The 14319-nt window shown below is 40.5% G+C and overlaps 1 protein-coding gene across 2 annotated transcripts in view; it reads right to left on the bottom strand.

Moving 5' to 3' along the window:
- rasal2 (RAS protein activator like 2) overlaps positions 1-3778 on the bottom strand; it is a 116790-nt gene extending 113012 nt beyond the window's left edge. For both annotated transcript variants that reach the window (XM_036553798.1, XM_036553799.1), the window contains exon 1: positions 2464-3778. In XM_036553798.1, the coding sequence (XP_036409691.1) occupies positions 2464-2653 (190 nt within the window). In that variant the 5' untranslated portion in view covers positions 2654-3778. The remainder of the gene's footprint in view (positions 1-2463) is intronic.
- Between the last annotated feature and the right edge of the window lie 10541 nt (positions 3779-14319).

Raw genomic sequence — 14319 nt, 5'->3', positions numbered from 1 at the left:
CTTCCTGTCCCATTTCCAGAACAAAGTGCTCTTTTGGAACTGAGTGCAGACACGCTGGGCTTCCTGTAATACCCAATTTTATCTCTCCAGTTCCTGCTTTCCTTTCCCCCCTCCGCTGTTTACCTTGTGATAAAATAACCTAACCTGGAGGAGGAAAAAGGGAATCGGAAGCGCATGCACAGTGATGACCCCCCCCCCCTCCCCACCACCTCCATCTAAATGACAATAGGATAGAAAGCAAGGCCAATAAGACAATTAAAACCTGGGAGAAGGGTCATTTACACTTTCAAGACTGACACACAGCAAAGGACAAAAGTGAAGAGGAGATGCCTATGGCAAAGACAGCACCCATGAACAGCAGTGGCACTTTTGTTAAAGCAAGGCTGCTGAATCTAAGTCGCATAACACTGATGCAAATAGAGGTTAGCTAAGTACTGGCATAACAATGTGATGCAAACTGCAGTTAGCCCAAGTATTCACTTAACCCATTTCAAATGTTAACTAATCTTTTTTGGTTGGTTAACGAGAGAGAGACTGTCAACTTCTAAAAGAACTGAGTTAAAAAGAATCTAAATAAAACCTTACAATGTGAGAAGGTGGCTTTCAAAATAGGAAAACGGCCCTGCCTGTTTGTCTTAAACTTAGCTCTTGTCATAGATAGAAGTATATGTTCTCTTTTCTGGCGACTGGCTACAGTGAAGTTATTGGATGAGTATGAAAGTTTAGTCTGTCTAGACAAGACAGAGCAATGGTGAGAAGTAGTGTTAGGTTGCCAGGGGATTTGTGATGATGTAATGAGTAGGAAAATTAAGATGGAAACGCAGATAGGGAACTAAGAGGAACACAGCCAAAGTTGTATTTACTGTATGGCATTTGTTTCACATCCAAATTCTGTGTGTTTAAATGACAGATTGTAGAGAAATAGTGTCTGTAAAACCAGGGTCATTTTGGTTATTATGGCGAATGCTGACATAGCTGCCATTCCAATATAACTAGCCAGCTACCTACTGCTGCAGAACAGGTGAGAACATGGGCGTTTTCAACAGCTGCGACTCCTCAAGCCCATCAATCATGAAGCAGCCACTTACAGGAAAGGGGCCGTTGTGTTTTTATTATTATTATTCTGTTTATCATATTTTACCGTTTTCACACCATAGAGCGGGTAAATTCGATTGTGAATTTTCTGTTACCACACTTAGGTTACACTTATTAAGAATAATCTAGAAATACAGCCTGTTAGACCAGCTGAAAGTCTCGGTTTAAGCGCAATGTTTCGGTTTACTTAAGATTTAAATACAGACCATATGGTTCATAACTTCACGTAGTAAGCTGAACTTGAAATGGATGTCTTTCGTCCCAAAAGCTGAGCACATCCATCTCAATTGAGCCTCTGAAAACAGTGACACAAATAAACGTACATATTTTAAAACAGTCACTTAGTGTGGCTTCACATAGCTTTGAAAAGAGTTACGATGCCTATATTTTACTACTGGAAAAAAATATGAAAAAAACATGTAATGAACACATGTAACATTAGCCAAGTACATAACCAGCTAGCCATTTAAAACCCACGTGATACCGCACGATTCGAACCGAATGAGTGACTCATGCGCTGACAAAGAAACTGTGAACGGGAGTTCATCGCTCCGTACAGCCGAGCACTGAGTTTCAGTTGTCGGTCAAGTCAACTCATAATGTTTGCTGCAACAGCATACGGTGTCAAAAATGACGTGGGACTTGAGGAGTACACTTGAAAACACTACCGCTAGATTACTTGATTTTAATAAAGGCATGCTAGCAAGCTGAGATCCTCGATCAAGATGAATTTCCTGAATTCGCTAGCCAACTCATCCATGAGCTAGCACCGCTGCCTTATAGTGGCTAGCAGGCTAAACAGCAGGCAAATGCAGTCAATCCTCAGCAGCTTTTCCGTTGCTCTCCCCATCCCTGTGGCTGTGGAAAACCAAGACTAGCAAGATAGCCGCTTCTGCAACAGTGAAACTAGCAAACCTGCTTAATGCTGACTGTAAAAACCAGTTTGCGTTTAGTCACTTTCAACAGGACAATCAAATCGAACGGTTGTCGTCATTCATTCATATTTGCCTCCAAAATAACTTAATTTTCGATGACAATATATTGAATGTCTTCGTTTGAAATGACTTGATAGATATGCAACGCTAGATATGACATCCACCTATTTAAAAACGCACAACGCACGTATTCACATGTCATCAGCAGGCTAGCTAATTTAGCCGTCGATGTTGGCTAACTAGCTAAATATGAAGGGCTCTGCCTCCCTGCCATAACAGCACTCAACTGTTGTTGTTTTTTTTTTTTTCTAATAACATATTATTGTGTGATTTGCACCGTGTGTCTTCTGATCCTCTGTGCTTCGGGGATCTGGATTACCCGGCTAATAATTACTCATTTAAAACAGCCAAGGAGAACACCAATGTCTCTTACCATATACCCGAACCCATCCTTGCTGCTGACATACAGAGTCCAGGAGGATCCGATCCACCAGAGGGTCCAAGGACATCAGTCCCCCGTGGAAAGAGTCCGTGTCATCGGCTGTAGAGTCCTGTTCCACGCCGGACACACCTCCGGGATACATCCCATGTACTGGTAGTGAATCCATCACCGACAAGTCCATGATTTCGTTGTTGTAAAGGAAAACGCGAAGATTGTATTGGAGATGGGTAGCTAAGTTACCTTAGCTAGCAGCACACATCGGCTGACGTTAGAGCCAAGTTACCTGCTCAGATAGCTACCTAGCTAGCTAACTAACGTTAATTGACTGACCTATCTTTTTTCTGTCAATGTCCTAGCTAGCTAGCTAACTAGCTACGTTAGCGAAATTCTGCAAGGTAGTTAGTTAACTAGCTATTGGTACTGGTAGCTGATGTCCCGAGCTAGTTACAGTGATAGTTTTATTTGTACATCGCTAGCTATGATGTCCCACGCTCTCTAGATGCATGCTCATCCTAGCCGGCTTACACGAGTTTACTGGATTAACGTTTTACGCGGTGTCAGTGTGGGAAAAGTAACTATCTACTGTCCTTAGATAGATACCTAACTAATGCAAGGTGACCACAGACGACTAGTGGCTAGCCTCGGGTATCCCATAGAGAAATGGCATCAACATCAGTCAGCCACTTACAGATCAAATAAACGTTCAGTTAAAGTATGTCTTTATACAGTCACCCGCTTCCTTCTTCTTGCAGGCTGCGTTACTTAGGTAACTATTAATGTTACAGCCACCCAGCTAGCTAGCTAGCTAATTACCTGTAAATTAAGTTTTTTCTTAAACATCATTAAGACTGTTAGGTACCTGATTAGCAAGCACGAACTAAGTCAAGCCACTTCCCATAATTGTTCTAACAGAAAAAAAACTGTAACTAGTTGATTGAGCTATAACTGCCTGTTAACCGGCGTATTTCCGACTGTTTCTCACTAGTTGCGCCAGCTATGTTAGCCGTCTGCAGTTCCCAAGTCCACTCCAAAGTGAATATAGATAGCTAGATGATAGCCAGCAATCGGGTAGCAGCACACACACACAATGGGCTGTGGTGTATGGATTCGCGGTCCTCCGTTACTCCAAGTCAACGAAAGAAGTTTAAATATTAATGTTCCCAGTGATGTGCCTTCAGATCACACCAAACCCAGGACTAGTTTCAGGGTTGTCCATTTAATTGTCTCGCCACTTTATCCCAAAAGTGCGTACCCTCTTCTCCGTCTGTTCCAAACAGGAGACAAAACCCCCTGTTCACGTTTGAAAATCTAGAGCAGCTTTCCACTTCAATCACGTCTCCCTCACCAGGATCCCCGGGAATCAGGCAAGAGCTGTTGATAGCAGAGTAGTTCGATAACAAACGGAAAAGTCCGGTCTTTGCAGGCAGAACAGTCAAACTCGAGGAGATCTGGTCTCCTGCAAACTCAACTGGCAATTTTACGTTGCCCGTAATTTTAGAGTACGCCGTTGGTGTTAGTATTAACTGATTTTTTAAAACCTTGTAATTATTCATTACTGAAATGACTGCTAAACCTTTTTCTACAAACATGTTTGTAATGATTTTTTTGCTTAATACATTTAAACATGCAATTAAAAGGAATGGTATTGCACAGAGCAAAGTCACATTGTTCACAAATAATTTCATTGTATTTACCGCATCAATGTGAATTTCCACTTTGTAATAATTTATTTCACATTGTCAGTACAGTTGATTTGTGCCATTCACGTGGGTTATAACAATCTATAACACGAAGACTTGCAGCATTCAAAATATTTTCCATATGTCTGTACAGAAACATTAGAAAAAAATGCTCTACTATTATTATTTTTTTAGACTACCTCATGTACACTAAAGAGGCACCATTTCAAAAGAACAATACCCAGTGTGTCCTCTCTTCTTCCTTTCGTTATCCATATTTTGTGTGACAATGGAGATTGAGATGGAGACAATTCTATTTTAAGTGCAACTACATTGTATGCCCCACAATCTTGCCATGTTTCATGTAGATCAGATAATGTCACCATGAGTTATGTGAGTGAAAATGAAAAAGCAGGAATGAATCAGCTGGTCTGTTGTACACGATAATTGGCATATTGTTCTGTATGTGTGAAAAACACTTGCTAACATCCATTAGAATGGCATGATGACAACCTTCATTCATCATCACTAAGGAGAACTTCTATGAGGTTTTTCTCTGAAGTGTTCCTGACACCATCTCATTCTGTTGCATCACTGACAAGCTGGTGAGCACTAGAGACATGAGATAAAATGTAGAATTTGATACATGAAATGAAATTGTTCAGGTTAATATAGTTCAGTAAGCTAAATAAAATCTTATTGATACCAATATATCCCAACAAAATAGTCAGATCATATTGAGGTGACAAAATGCTTATATCCAGATTTTTTAAAAAATCAAGAAACCCTGTTCCCTGTCTATGTGCAGCCAAATATCTTTTTCCAAGACTAAATTACTGCAGCTAATCTAAACAGCAATGAGAATCTGCTAAAACAGACAGAAATTAATTAGCAATGTAAAAATGTAATATAAATATGGATACTACATGGGGTATATGACTACAGGCTGTCTGGCTTTAGGCAGTGAGGTAACTGCAAAACAAAAATAGAATGTTGTATCCAAAAGTCCCTTACCCAAATAGACATATGATACACATACAGGTCACACAATCATGCACAGAAACTGAGGAATAGTTCATGTGTTCTAGAATCATACCTTACAGCTAAATAAAAATAACAGATAAGAAATATATTTTAGCACACACATTTCAGTTATTTTAAGATTTTTAAAATGTTTTCTGGTCTGTTATCATGTACACGTCTGAACAATAGGTTGATAATGTGCCTAACGAGTACTGGATCCTTGTGTGATAACTTAGCCCACAAGTAATCATTGTGGAGATGACTCCTCACAGTTGGAACTGTTGATGTGTGGTTTATGTGTGACCTGGTGTTTTTAATGCAATGGAATTGACAAAAAAAGGTTATGAAGATAAATTACGATCATAACTCAGTCTGGGTGTAGTATTGTGAATTGGGGTCTATCATTGATCAGCCTGTGTTTGGCTGTAACATCTTGTCAAGTTAAATTCTGCTGGTTTGAACATAAGACCATATGAATGTTTAATGTAGAGAACCCACCATTCAGCCCATTTGGGCCCATGGCTTTACTTAGGTGTCTTTACTTTTTTTTTAGTCTAGATGGACATGTAGCCTCGTCCCTGGTGGAGCATTCATCGAAGTGAGTGTTAAGTATACCTGCAATATCTTTATTGTTATATAGAAAAAAACACTTGACCTCCTAGCTAACGTTCCTTTTTCAACTATAATACTGGAAAAGTAGAAACCACTCAGAATTAAATTTTACATTGTAGTTCTTAAAGTATTCTCAAGTGCATGCCAGACAGCGAGTGACAGTTTGTTGACCTAATCCTCCCTCCAGCATACCTATGGCACAAAGGCATTGCTGCCTCAATAAGCAAGGCAGTTCCTTTCCATTTTTGTTTTTTTTTTTTTACCAGGCTTGACATTCAACATGTTAAATCACCTCATATCTTGTGTGTCTAAGTTGAGACATATAATTGAACTTTTGAGATTCTTATCATTGCATGACTTCAAAAGGCCAAAAACACATTCCATTTCCAGAGCACAACTGCCAACTTCTTTTTAACCAGACCTCATTAGAGGGGCCTTGATTTAGTGATAGAAAGTAGCAGATCGTGTCAGGACATCTACATTGTGAGATATACATCACAATGTTAAACATTGTGACATAGTTACATTTGCACCATGATTCATCTGTACAGCTGTCAATCTTCTATGTAATGTAGTTAGAATGGTGGTGGGGCCTGGATCTGTAAAGTACAGGGCTGCATATAGCAACACAAACCACAATGGATTGCACAGATGCGGCACAGACAGAAAATATTCATTCCCTTTTAATTAATTTAATGAGTTCACAAATTGAATTCAAAAAGCTTTTCAATTGTTTCCTGTTTTCCAGAGAAAACAGGTGCTGAGGGGACCTGAAACATCACTAAATTTAACTAAGTGCTCAGTTTATAACGCGGTGCAGGGATGAAATGACCCTCTGCAAATCTATCCAAACTAAAAAGGAATTATAAAGAATAAACAAAAGACATGCCCCTCATTTTTGCACCCTGCCCAACTCTGAAAATGATGCCCTTTTATGAATGAAGCGTCAATATGATGGGAATCCATGCACCACTACAGTATTCAGCATAATTCAGTGAGATGTTGTTCCTGTTCAGGACTGAGACACAGACCTGGGACAGCTGTGTAGCAGTAAGAACCACCATGTCTGTCCCGCCTCTGACAACTGAGTGTAATCTCTGAAGGTTAATCTGTATAAATATACCGTAATCCATGAAACGTGTCTGATAGGGCTAACATGGTGCCGCTTGTAGGTGTGCCTAATTCTCTGGAATGGTTCCAATGTCTTACATGTTGGAAACCTAAAGCAAGTATCCCTGAAGGTGAGGACCCCATTATATTATAATTTTGTCACTGCACAGATGCTCTTAACCAGAGTAATTTACATTTACAGGACTTTACATTTTTTTCATTTGGCAGACATTTATCCAAAGCAACTCACAAATGAGGCAGAGTACAAACACAAGCAAATATGAGGAGATAACAATATTAGAAGCACTGCATGACCAAGTTTCAAAGTAGTTGGCCAGGCAAGGTACATGCTAGCTAGTAGAGATACAAGGTAACTAGTAGAGATATTACACAAAGCAAGGGTACAAAAGTACATTTAATGACACCACAAGAGAAACAGTTCACACAGAAAACCACAAACCACACCTGCACATGTGTCAACCCATTATGCAATGCTGAAGAAGTGAAAGACAGAAATTTTGGGGAATACAAGATTTATGCATTGAGGAATTATGAATGAAAGATAACTAGAAATTTGATGAAAAAATTAATCTGCATGAGAGTATTCCATATGGCACTGTAGCAGTAAAGGTAAGGTATATTTGTTTGGTTGTAATTCTACTGTAACAATTCTATTCTAACAACAATCCTGTATATCATTATCCAGGCAACATTACAGTTATTCATATGAGAATAAGTCATTGTACCAGAGTACTTACTAATCATGGGTTGAAAGTGTACATAATGGGCTATCAACATTGCTGCGGTGGACATGCATCTGACTCTACCTAATACAGATCCAGTGATCATTAAATAAAGTGAGGAAAACTGTACTGTAGGGAAACCATTGTGTCCTATTTCAACACTCAGTATTTCAGTTCAGTAGTTCTGCATTGCACAGATGCTTTTAGTTGACATTTGATCGTAGGTACCTGCGTTACCAGAAAATTCAAGAAATGTACTTCAAGGAATGAGTCTATAGAACATGTATGACATCCTGACTGTAGTGTCATTTAACTACCTAACTAACACTAATGGAGGTAACGATCTAGATCTTTTTCCTGGGCTGCTGAGCTGAAGAGATGTCTACAGCATAGCAGAGATCAGTTAATGCTGGCATATGAGGATCTCCCGCATGCTTTCACCACACTGGGTAGATAGTGAACACAGACTTACATTTAGCCATTGGTTTGAGAAGATGACAAAGCAGCATGCCAACTACCTGTTTAATAACAGTTGTTAAGACAAACAGCTAATTATCTCGCAACAGCTTTGTTGCATTAGTTAGCTTGCATAAGAAAGAGAAAGGAAGAAAAGCCATAAAAGAGAGACTTGAGCCTGGAGAGCCTAGAGACGCAATTTTATAAAGGGGTAAAATATGTAAGTATGAAAAAATGAGAAAGAAAGAGCCATGAAAATATGTGTAGAGAGAATAACAGAGGTTTAATGTGAGGATCAGGTTGTCAGGTGAAGGAGATGTAGAGATAGTCTCTAGAGAAACAGAGGGGTCAAAAGAGGAAGATGATATTGAATCGCTATAATTAACAGGGCTGAGAAACATCTATGAGGACCTGTCTGATTGGCACGCTGAAATCTGAGAGGAAACCTGAGAGTCAGAGGGGAAAAGTGATGACCAGGCATCATCCACACGAGGGTAAAATGAGAAGCCATCGGAGGCAGAGACAGGACACAGAAAGCAGGTGTGGCAGAAAAAACAAAGAAACAGACCCGCAGAGAAAGCATCCAGGAGACCGATAAGCCTGATTAGCTTGGGAAAAGGACAGCTAAGCTTGAAGGGTATTAGGGACGTAAAAGGAGTCAATTCAGTGTCAAAAGTAGTAGGGCAGCCAAAATAAACTGAGGCTTTGGCTCTGCTGCCTACAGTAGCTTCCTCTATGAAGCTTCCTCTTAACAAGCAATGATATGAACAAGCAAGTGTTCTTTGCATTACATTGACTTAATTTCCTCTTTTGTGATATTGGACTTTTTTCTCTTATTATGCCTGCACACGTATACCTCAGTACACAGGAACTTCATACTACATAAACCTTGCATTACCACTGACATTTTGAGCAAAGCACAGTGGTAGCCGGTGACCTCAGTGTTTCAGGTGGCTACTGATGGGTTTTTCATACATACATTATCAGAAAAATGCAAAATCTTACACTAAAACTCTATCAAAGATCTCACTGATTGGTCCTCTTAGGGACTATAAGAGGGAGATAACTGTAAATAACAGTGATATTATCATTTAAATATATGGAAAAAAAATCATATCCTTGAGGGATATACTTTACCAATTAACAGTATCCCAAATGTGCAGTCATAGTATAAACTAAAGGGAAAGTGGAGAAAGTGCTGAAGGACATTCAGGAGTAGGAAGTGTTTTCCCACCACCTTCAAGACCTCATGTCCTTCACTGTAAGGAGTGGCATAGTTGTAGGATCACTTCATGGGCAACATCACTCATATGAAGGAACCGCAAAAGAAATACTTTAGAGGATGACCATTAAGTTCTAGAACACGAGATACAGGCAAGTGTAAGATTCAGGCAAATGTATTTCTGTGGGAAATGTGAAGGAATTGCCATTGCTTCCACCATTTCTGTGCCAGAAGTGACCTCCAAAGAGAGGGCCAATGCTCTGGTCAGATTTGGGAAGAAGGACAAGCATACACAAATACTAACCTTACATAAGTACACAAGCTTACGCACTAGGTTGAATCAATGCTTCAAAAAAGAACATTTAGCATTCGAAATTCACATTTAGGCTGTGTTTAGAGTGGTCAGCCCTGGACTTCATCTCTGAGATATGGCATAGAGCAAAAGTGGATTTATTCTCCCCGACCTGAAAAGAATTCTCAAAGGGCACTACAGGGAAAATAACTTAGCTGACTTACATTACGGGTTGTTGAATGTCTCCCAAAAGTCAGCCCAGGACCAGGGCAATTGAGTTAAAGGTGAAGCCTCAGTGTAAGTCAACTGAAAAAGAAACAAAAAATCAATACAACCCATATCTCATTCAACGGAAGTTTCTCCACTGCGATGAAACTGAACTCCTGTGTGGTGTTATTGAATTCCAGGTGAAGCCTTATATCAGTGACATCACCATTACAGATGACAGAAAAAGGTAAATGAGGCTCCAATCCTAGAAACAGAGGGGCAACGGAAATGGAAGAAACCGGTTTCTGGAAATTTCTGTAAGTAAATGAGCCCCATGCCACAGTGTGTAACCACAAAGGTCAAACCCAAGCCAGAGCTCTAAGAGGCCATCTCTGCTTTCGTCTCCAGCACAGCAAACAGGTCCTGAGAGAAAACGGGGGAAAACAGTGTCACCTTGTGATGAACCCAGCTGAATACTTCTTCCACAACAAGGTCTTTAAAAACACTCACAAAATGGAATATACGAAAAAGATACAGTCACAACACATAGATAAGACAGGATAAATGTAGGTGAACAGGCACAAATAAAAGTGCAATGAAGTATAAAATTCACCAGTAGTTTATGTAACAGGGAGGTCAGCCAAGTGCATGTTAAAACCCATATAGGCCTCAGGCTAAGGACACAATGAAGGCATCGTGAGTATGGGGTGAAAGATCAGGTGACCACTATCCATGCTGTATTCATAATTCAGCTACATGCATTCATAAAGAAATGCTTTGAGTCTTTGCTGAACTGTGTTTACTTCCAGGGGACTTTGTCGTTAGTGAAGTACTAGTGACCATTTGAGAAGGGAATCAAGTTCAGGTTCCTGTCCCCATTGCAAATACCATCAAGCATGACATCACGGCCAGCAACGGTAAAAGCAGTGTATCCAGCAGAAACATGTTCTGCCAACAATTAGCAGCAACTAGGAGAACAAAATGGCAACTACTAGATGAGTGTGTGTGCATGACACAAACCTAAGAGAGAAGAAAGAGTGGGAAAAAAAGAAAAATTGCAAAAGTGAGACCTTATTTTAAACACTGAACATTTCATTTCATTTTACATATATATTTTTCATTTTGTCATTTAGCAGATGCTCTTATCCAGATAGACTTGCAAAGAAACAATGCAAAATGCACTTAATAAAGTTGCATGAAATACGGTACGAGCAGGATACAACTGACCTGATGCAAACATGTATCAACCCCTTGCACACTGCTGTGATAACTAATGTGTACATGCTTCCATACTATGTACAATGCAACATACCTGAGAGTGAAACTACAGCATACCAGGTATTTACAGGACCACATTCTGAACATGCAGAGCCACTTACCCCTGTGCTGTGAAAACCATCAGTAATAAGCAGAAGGACTGATAACATACATTCTTCATTAAATACATAAGTGCAACACAAAAATACAGCCGATGAGGCTGAACGGCTAGAGGTAAGGCAGATGTTGAGTGACAACAACGTGACGATCATGCAGGGTGCAGCCACACAGAAAGAAAAGCCTTCATTTGCACTTTGCACAGAAGGACACCACAGATGTTCAGAAGAGCTGCAAGTCGGTTCCAAAGCCACTCCACCTGGAAGGAAAAGAGCGCGTACGGGAGTCTTGAACTGAGTGTGGACGACATAACCAGGGTCACCCTGCTCCTCCCCAGTGGTTTGTTTAAGGAAAGAAGACAAGGGTCTGAGGCTGTGCTGTGATAACAGTGGGCTGAGCAGTAAGGCAGTGCCTGGTCGCCACCCAGTTCCCAGGACACAGGACACAGGATACGTTAGCCTCCCTAAGCGACAGCTCGTGCCTCTCAGTCCTCGCCCAGGGTATGCCGTTTCACCAGGGGGTTCCGTTGACACCGAGAGCCAACCATTAACAGCTTCCATTACTCCCTGGGGACTCTAACCAGTGGCTTCGGTTCTCATTAGTCCTTAGCTCTGCCCCTGCTGAATTCCAGAGGGCTGTGGACAACTCCCTCTTTCATTTCAGCGACGTCTGCCGTCAGTCCAATTTGGATGACAATCCTGTCCAAGGCGTCAATCCCAATGACCACTCGGACCATGTCTGTGCTGCAAGTATACCATGGTGTTGATCTTGCTCTCGGAAGAGGTGAGCTATTCCAAAGGAAGGTGGTCTCTCTTGTACACATGGTTTCAGAAGAGGGGCACACATAGATCCCTCCTCCCTCCCTCTAGCAGAGGCAGGGCAGAAATTAAAGCAAGGAAAGCGAAGTCATTTCAGAAGGATGAATACTTCTGTTTCATATTATCAAGCACACAGCCCAAACCTCTCCAGAAATGCTAAATCCTTGTGTAAGCTGCTGTCTCCTACTCCATCAAACCGGAATTTCATTGACCCAAAACCAGCACAAAGGAAGGACCTATGTTAGGGAGGAAAAAACATGGAGCCAAACAACAAGACAGCATCTGCCAGCCTGCACTCCCATCAGCCAGACCAGTAACGATCAAAAAATCCTGAATCAACCCATTGATCGTCTGTTAAAACCACCCTCACAAATGGTTTGTTATATGAGGTGTGCATAAGCACATGCCACCAAAAAGACACCAGCCAAGACAGTTGCACAAAAGCTATTCAATGACTTTGCACTCAAATTTGGTTTCCCAAAGTAAGATCCACTATGTACTATGAAACAGAGAGGGGATTTGAAAACTTGAAAATAACATGTTTTCAAGGTTGAAAGCTCTCAGAGGTCGATGGTTGTTATGCAGCACTTCCCTCTTCAGACACCTGAGTTGCACCTGAAAACACTATTTTGAGTCAGACAGTGGTTTTACTGCCGCTATGATTTGACTGGATGGAAAAAACAAAGAGGCGGACAGGGGCATATCTGCTATTTAGAGCGTGGCCATCCCAAATAGTCGGGCTCTTTGTCAGTCAGCTTTGTTACAGCACACTAACAATTTTTGGCTCCTTGTTTTGTTTGTTATCAAGCTGGCATCGCTAACTGCTGGCAGAGCCATGCGGCCTGCTAAGCCTTTGCAGTGCTCTGTCATTGCATTCATTGCGTTTGCTGAGAAAAAAGGCAGACTCCTCAGCCAAGCATAATTGTGACCGTCCCTGTTCGAATTCAGTGTGTTGTTTCAGCTATATGAATGCACTTAACCATCTGTTTCGTATCGTTTAAATATCAGTGGTTGAATCACAAATATGCTGTAACATATGAAGACAAACAACTGTTAACATTTCCCATGATTTTTGAACTGAGATTGAATGTATCAGGACCCAATACTGTAAAGTGTCCCACATTTTACAGAGGGAGTGTTGTAGCGCATACATGTATTATATATGCATTACATATGCTTGGTATCAGCACCTACACATTACAGTGCCTGTCTTGTGCCAAACAACTGTAAGTAAATGGGGCTGGGTTTGGTTACCAGTCAGATGAGAGACTTCTTAAGAAACTCTGATTGTTGTGGGAATTTTTGCTGGTCAGCTGTAGAAGGTGCCATCCTTTGTTAAACACTGCTGGCAATTACAGTGCTGGCAATTGCCCACAGAATTTATCAGAACAGTAGGGGCGTTAACCTCTGTGTCTTGATTAAAATTCCCACACTAGTTCTTTAAATCTGGCCACATAATTGGCTATGCAATTGCGTGCCTGCCTTGCTTGGCTCCTGAGGTCATTACTGTATGAGAAGCAATTAGTTCTCCTTCCCAGCTGTCATGGTTAAATAAAGTGTGAATAAAATAAAGTACTTCCTCTATGAGGCAGCAAACACATGTGATATTTATTCTCGCTTTATGACAATTCCTCTTTCTGTGAACTCCGTCCTCCAAATTCCACCAATGAACGCAATGTGGTCTGTACTGCCCCCTTGTGTTTATTTTGACTCAAATCCTGTGAATTTTGTGTGCGTATTTTTCGATTTAGCACAGTCTGGTGTTGTAGCACCCTCTACTGGAAAATGAGTGCAACAGTTTGAGGTAGGTTGGTCAGCGAAACATTTATCCTCAGCACAGTACCTTACATTGAGTCTTGCAGGACGGAGATGCACTAATTTTTGGGTTTTGGTACTTTTCTTTAACTGATTGGCATAGATTACGAAAAAAATGACATTTTTGCAATACACTTGGCCGACAATGAAAATAAACCCTCTGCGTGGAAAGTTTTTCATGTTATTTTACTTTTAATTGAACATGTTGAAAGGAATCCATACAAAAATTAATTGGCAATCCGTTCAGGTTAACATATTTTATTTGTTTGGAGACACAGACCGTAGCCTTGAAAAGGATTTAATTTATTAACAATACGTTATCTGCTACAATATCATGTTATCTTTCTTAAGATGCTAGGATCACGTCACCGTTATTCTTTTCTATGAGAACAGGTAGCTAATTCCATAAGAAAATATGTTTTGGGAGCGCAGAGAATTAATTTCACATTGACATAGTTGGAATTTAGTTTTTTCCTCTTGTTCATTTGTCTTTTTT

Source organism: Megalops cyprinoides, chromosome 20 (genome assembly GCF_013368585.1).
Source record: "Megalops cyprinoides isolate fMegCyp1 chromosome 20, fMegCyp1.pri, whole genome shotgun sequence".
NCBI classification, from domain to species: domain Eukaryota; kingdom Metazoa; phylum Chordata; class Actinopteri; order Elopiformes; family Megalopidae; genus Megalops; species Megalops cyprinoides.
Note: the sequence above shows the minus strand (reverse complement) of the source record. Positions and strands in the feature narration are given on the sequence as shown.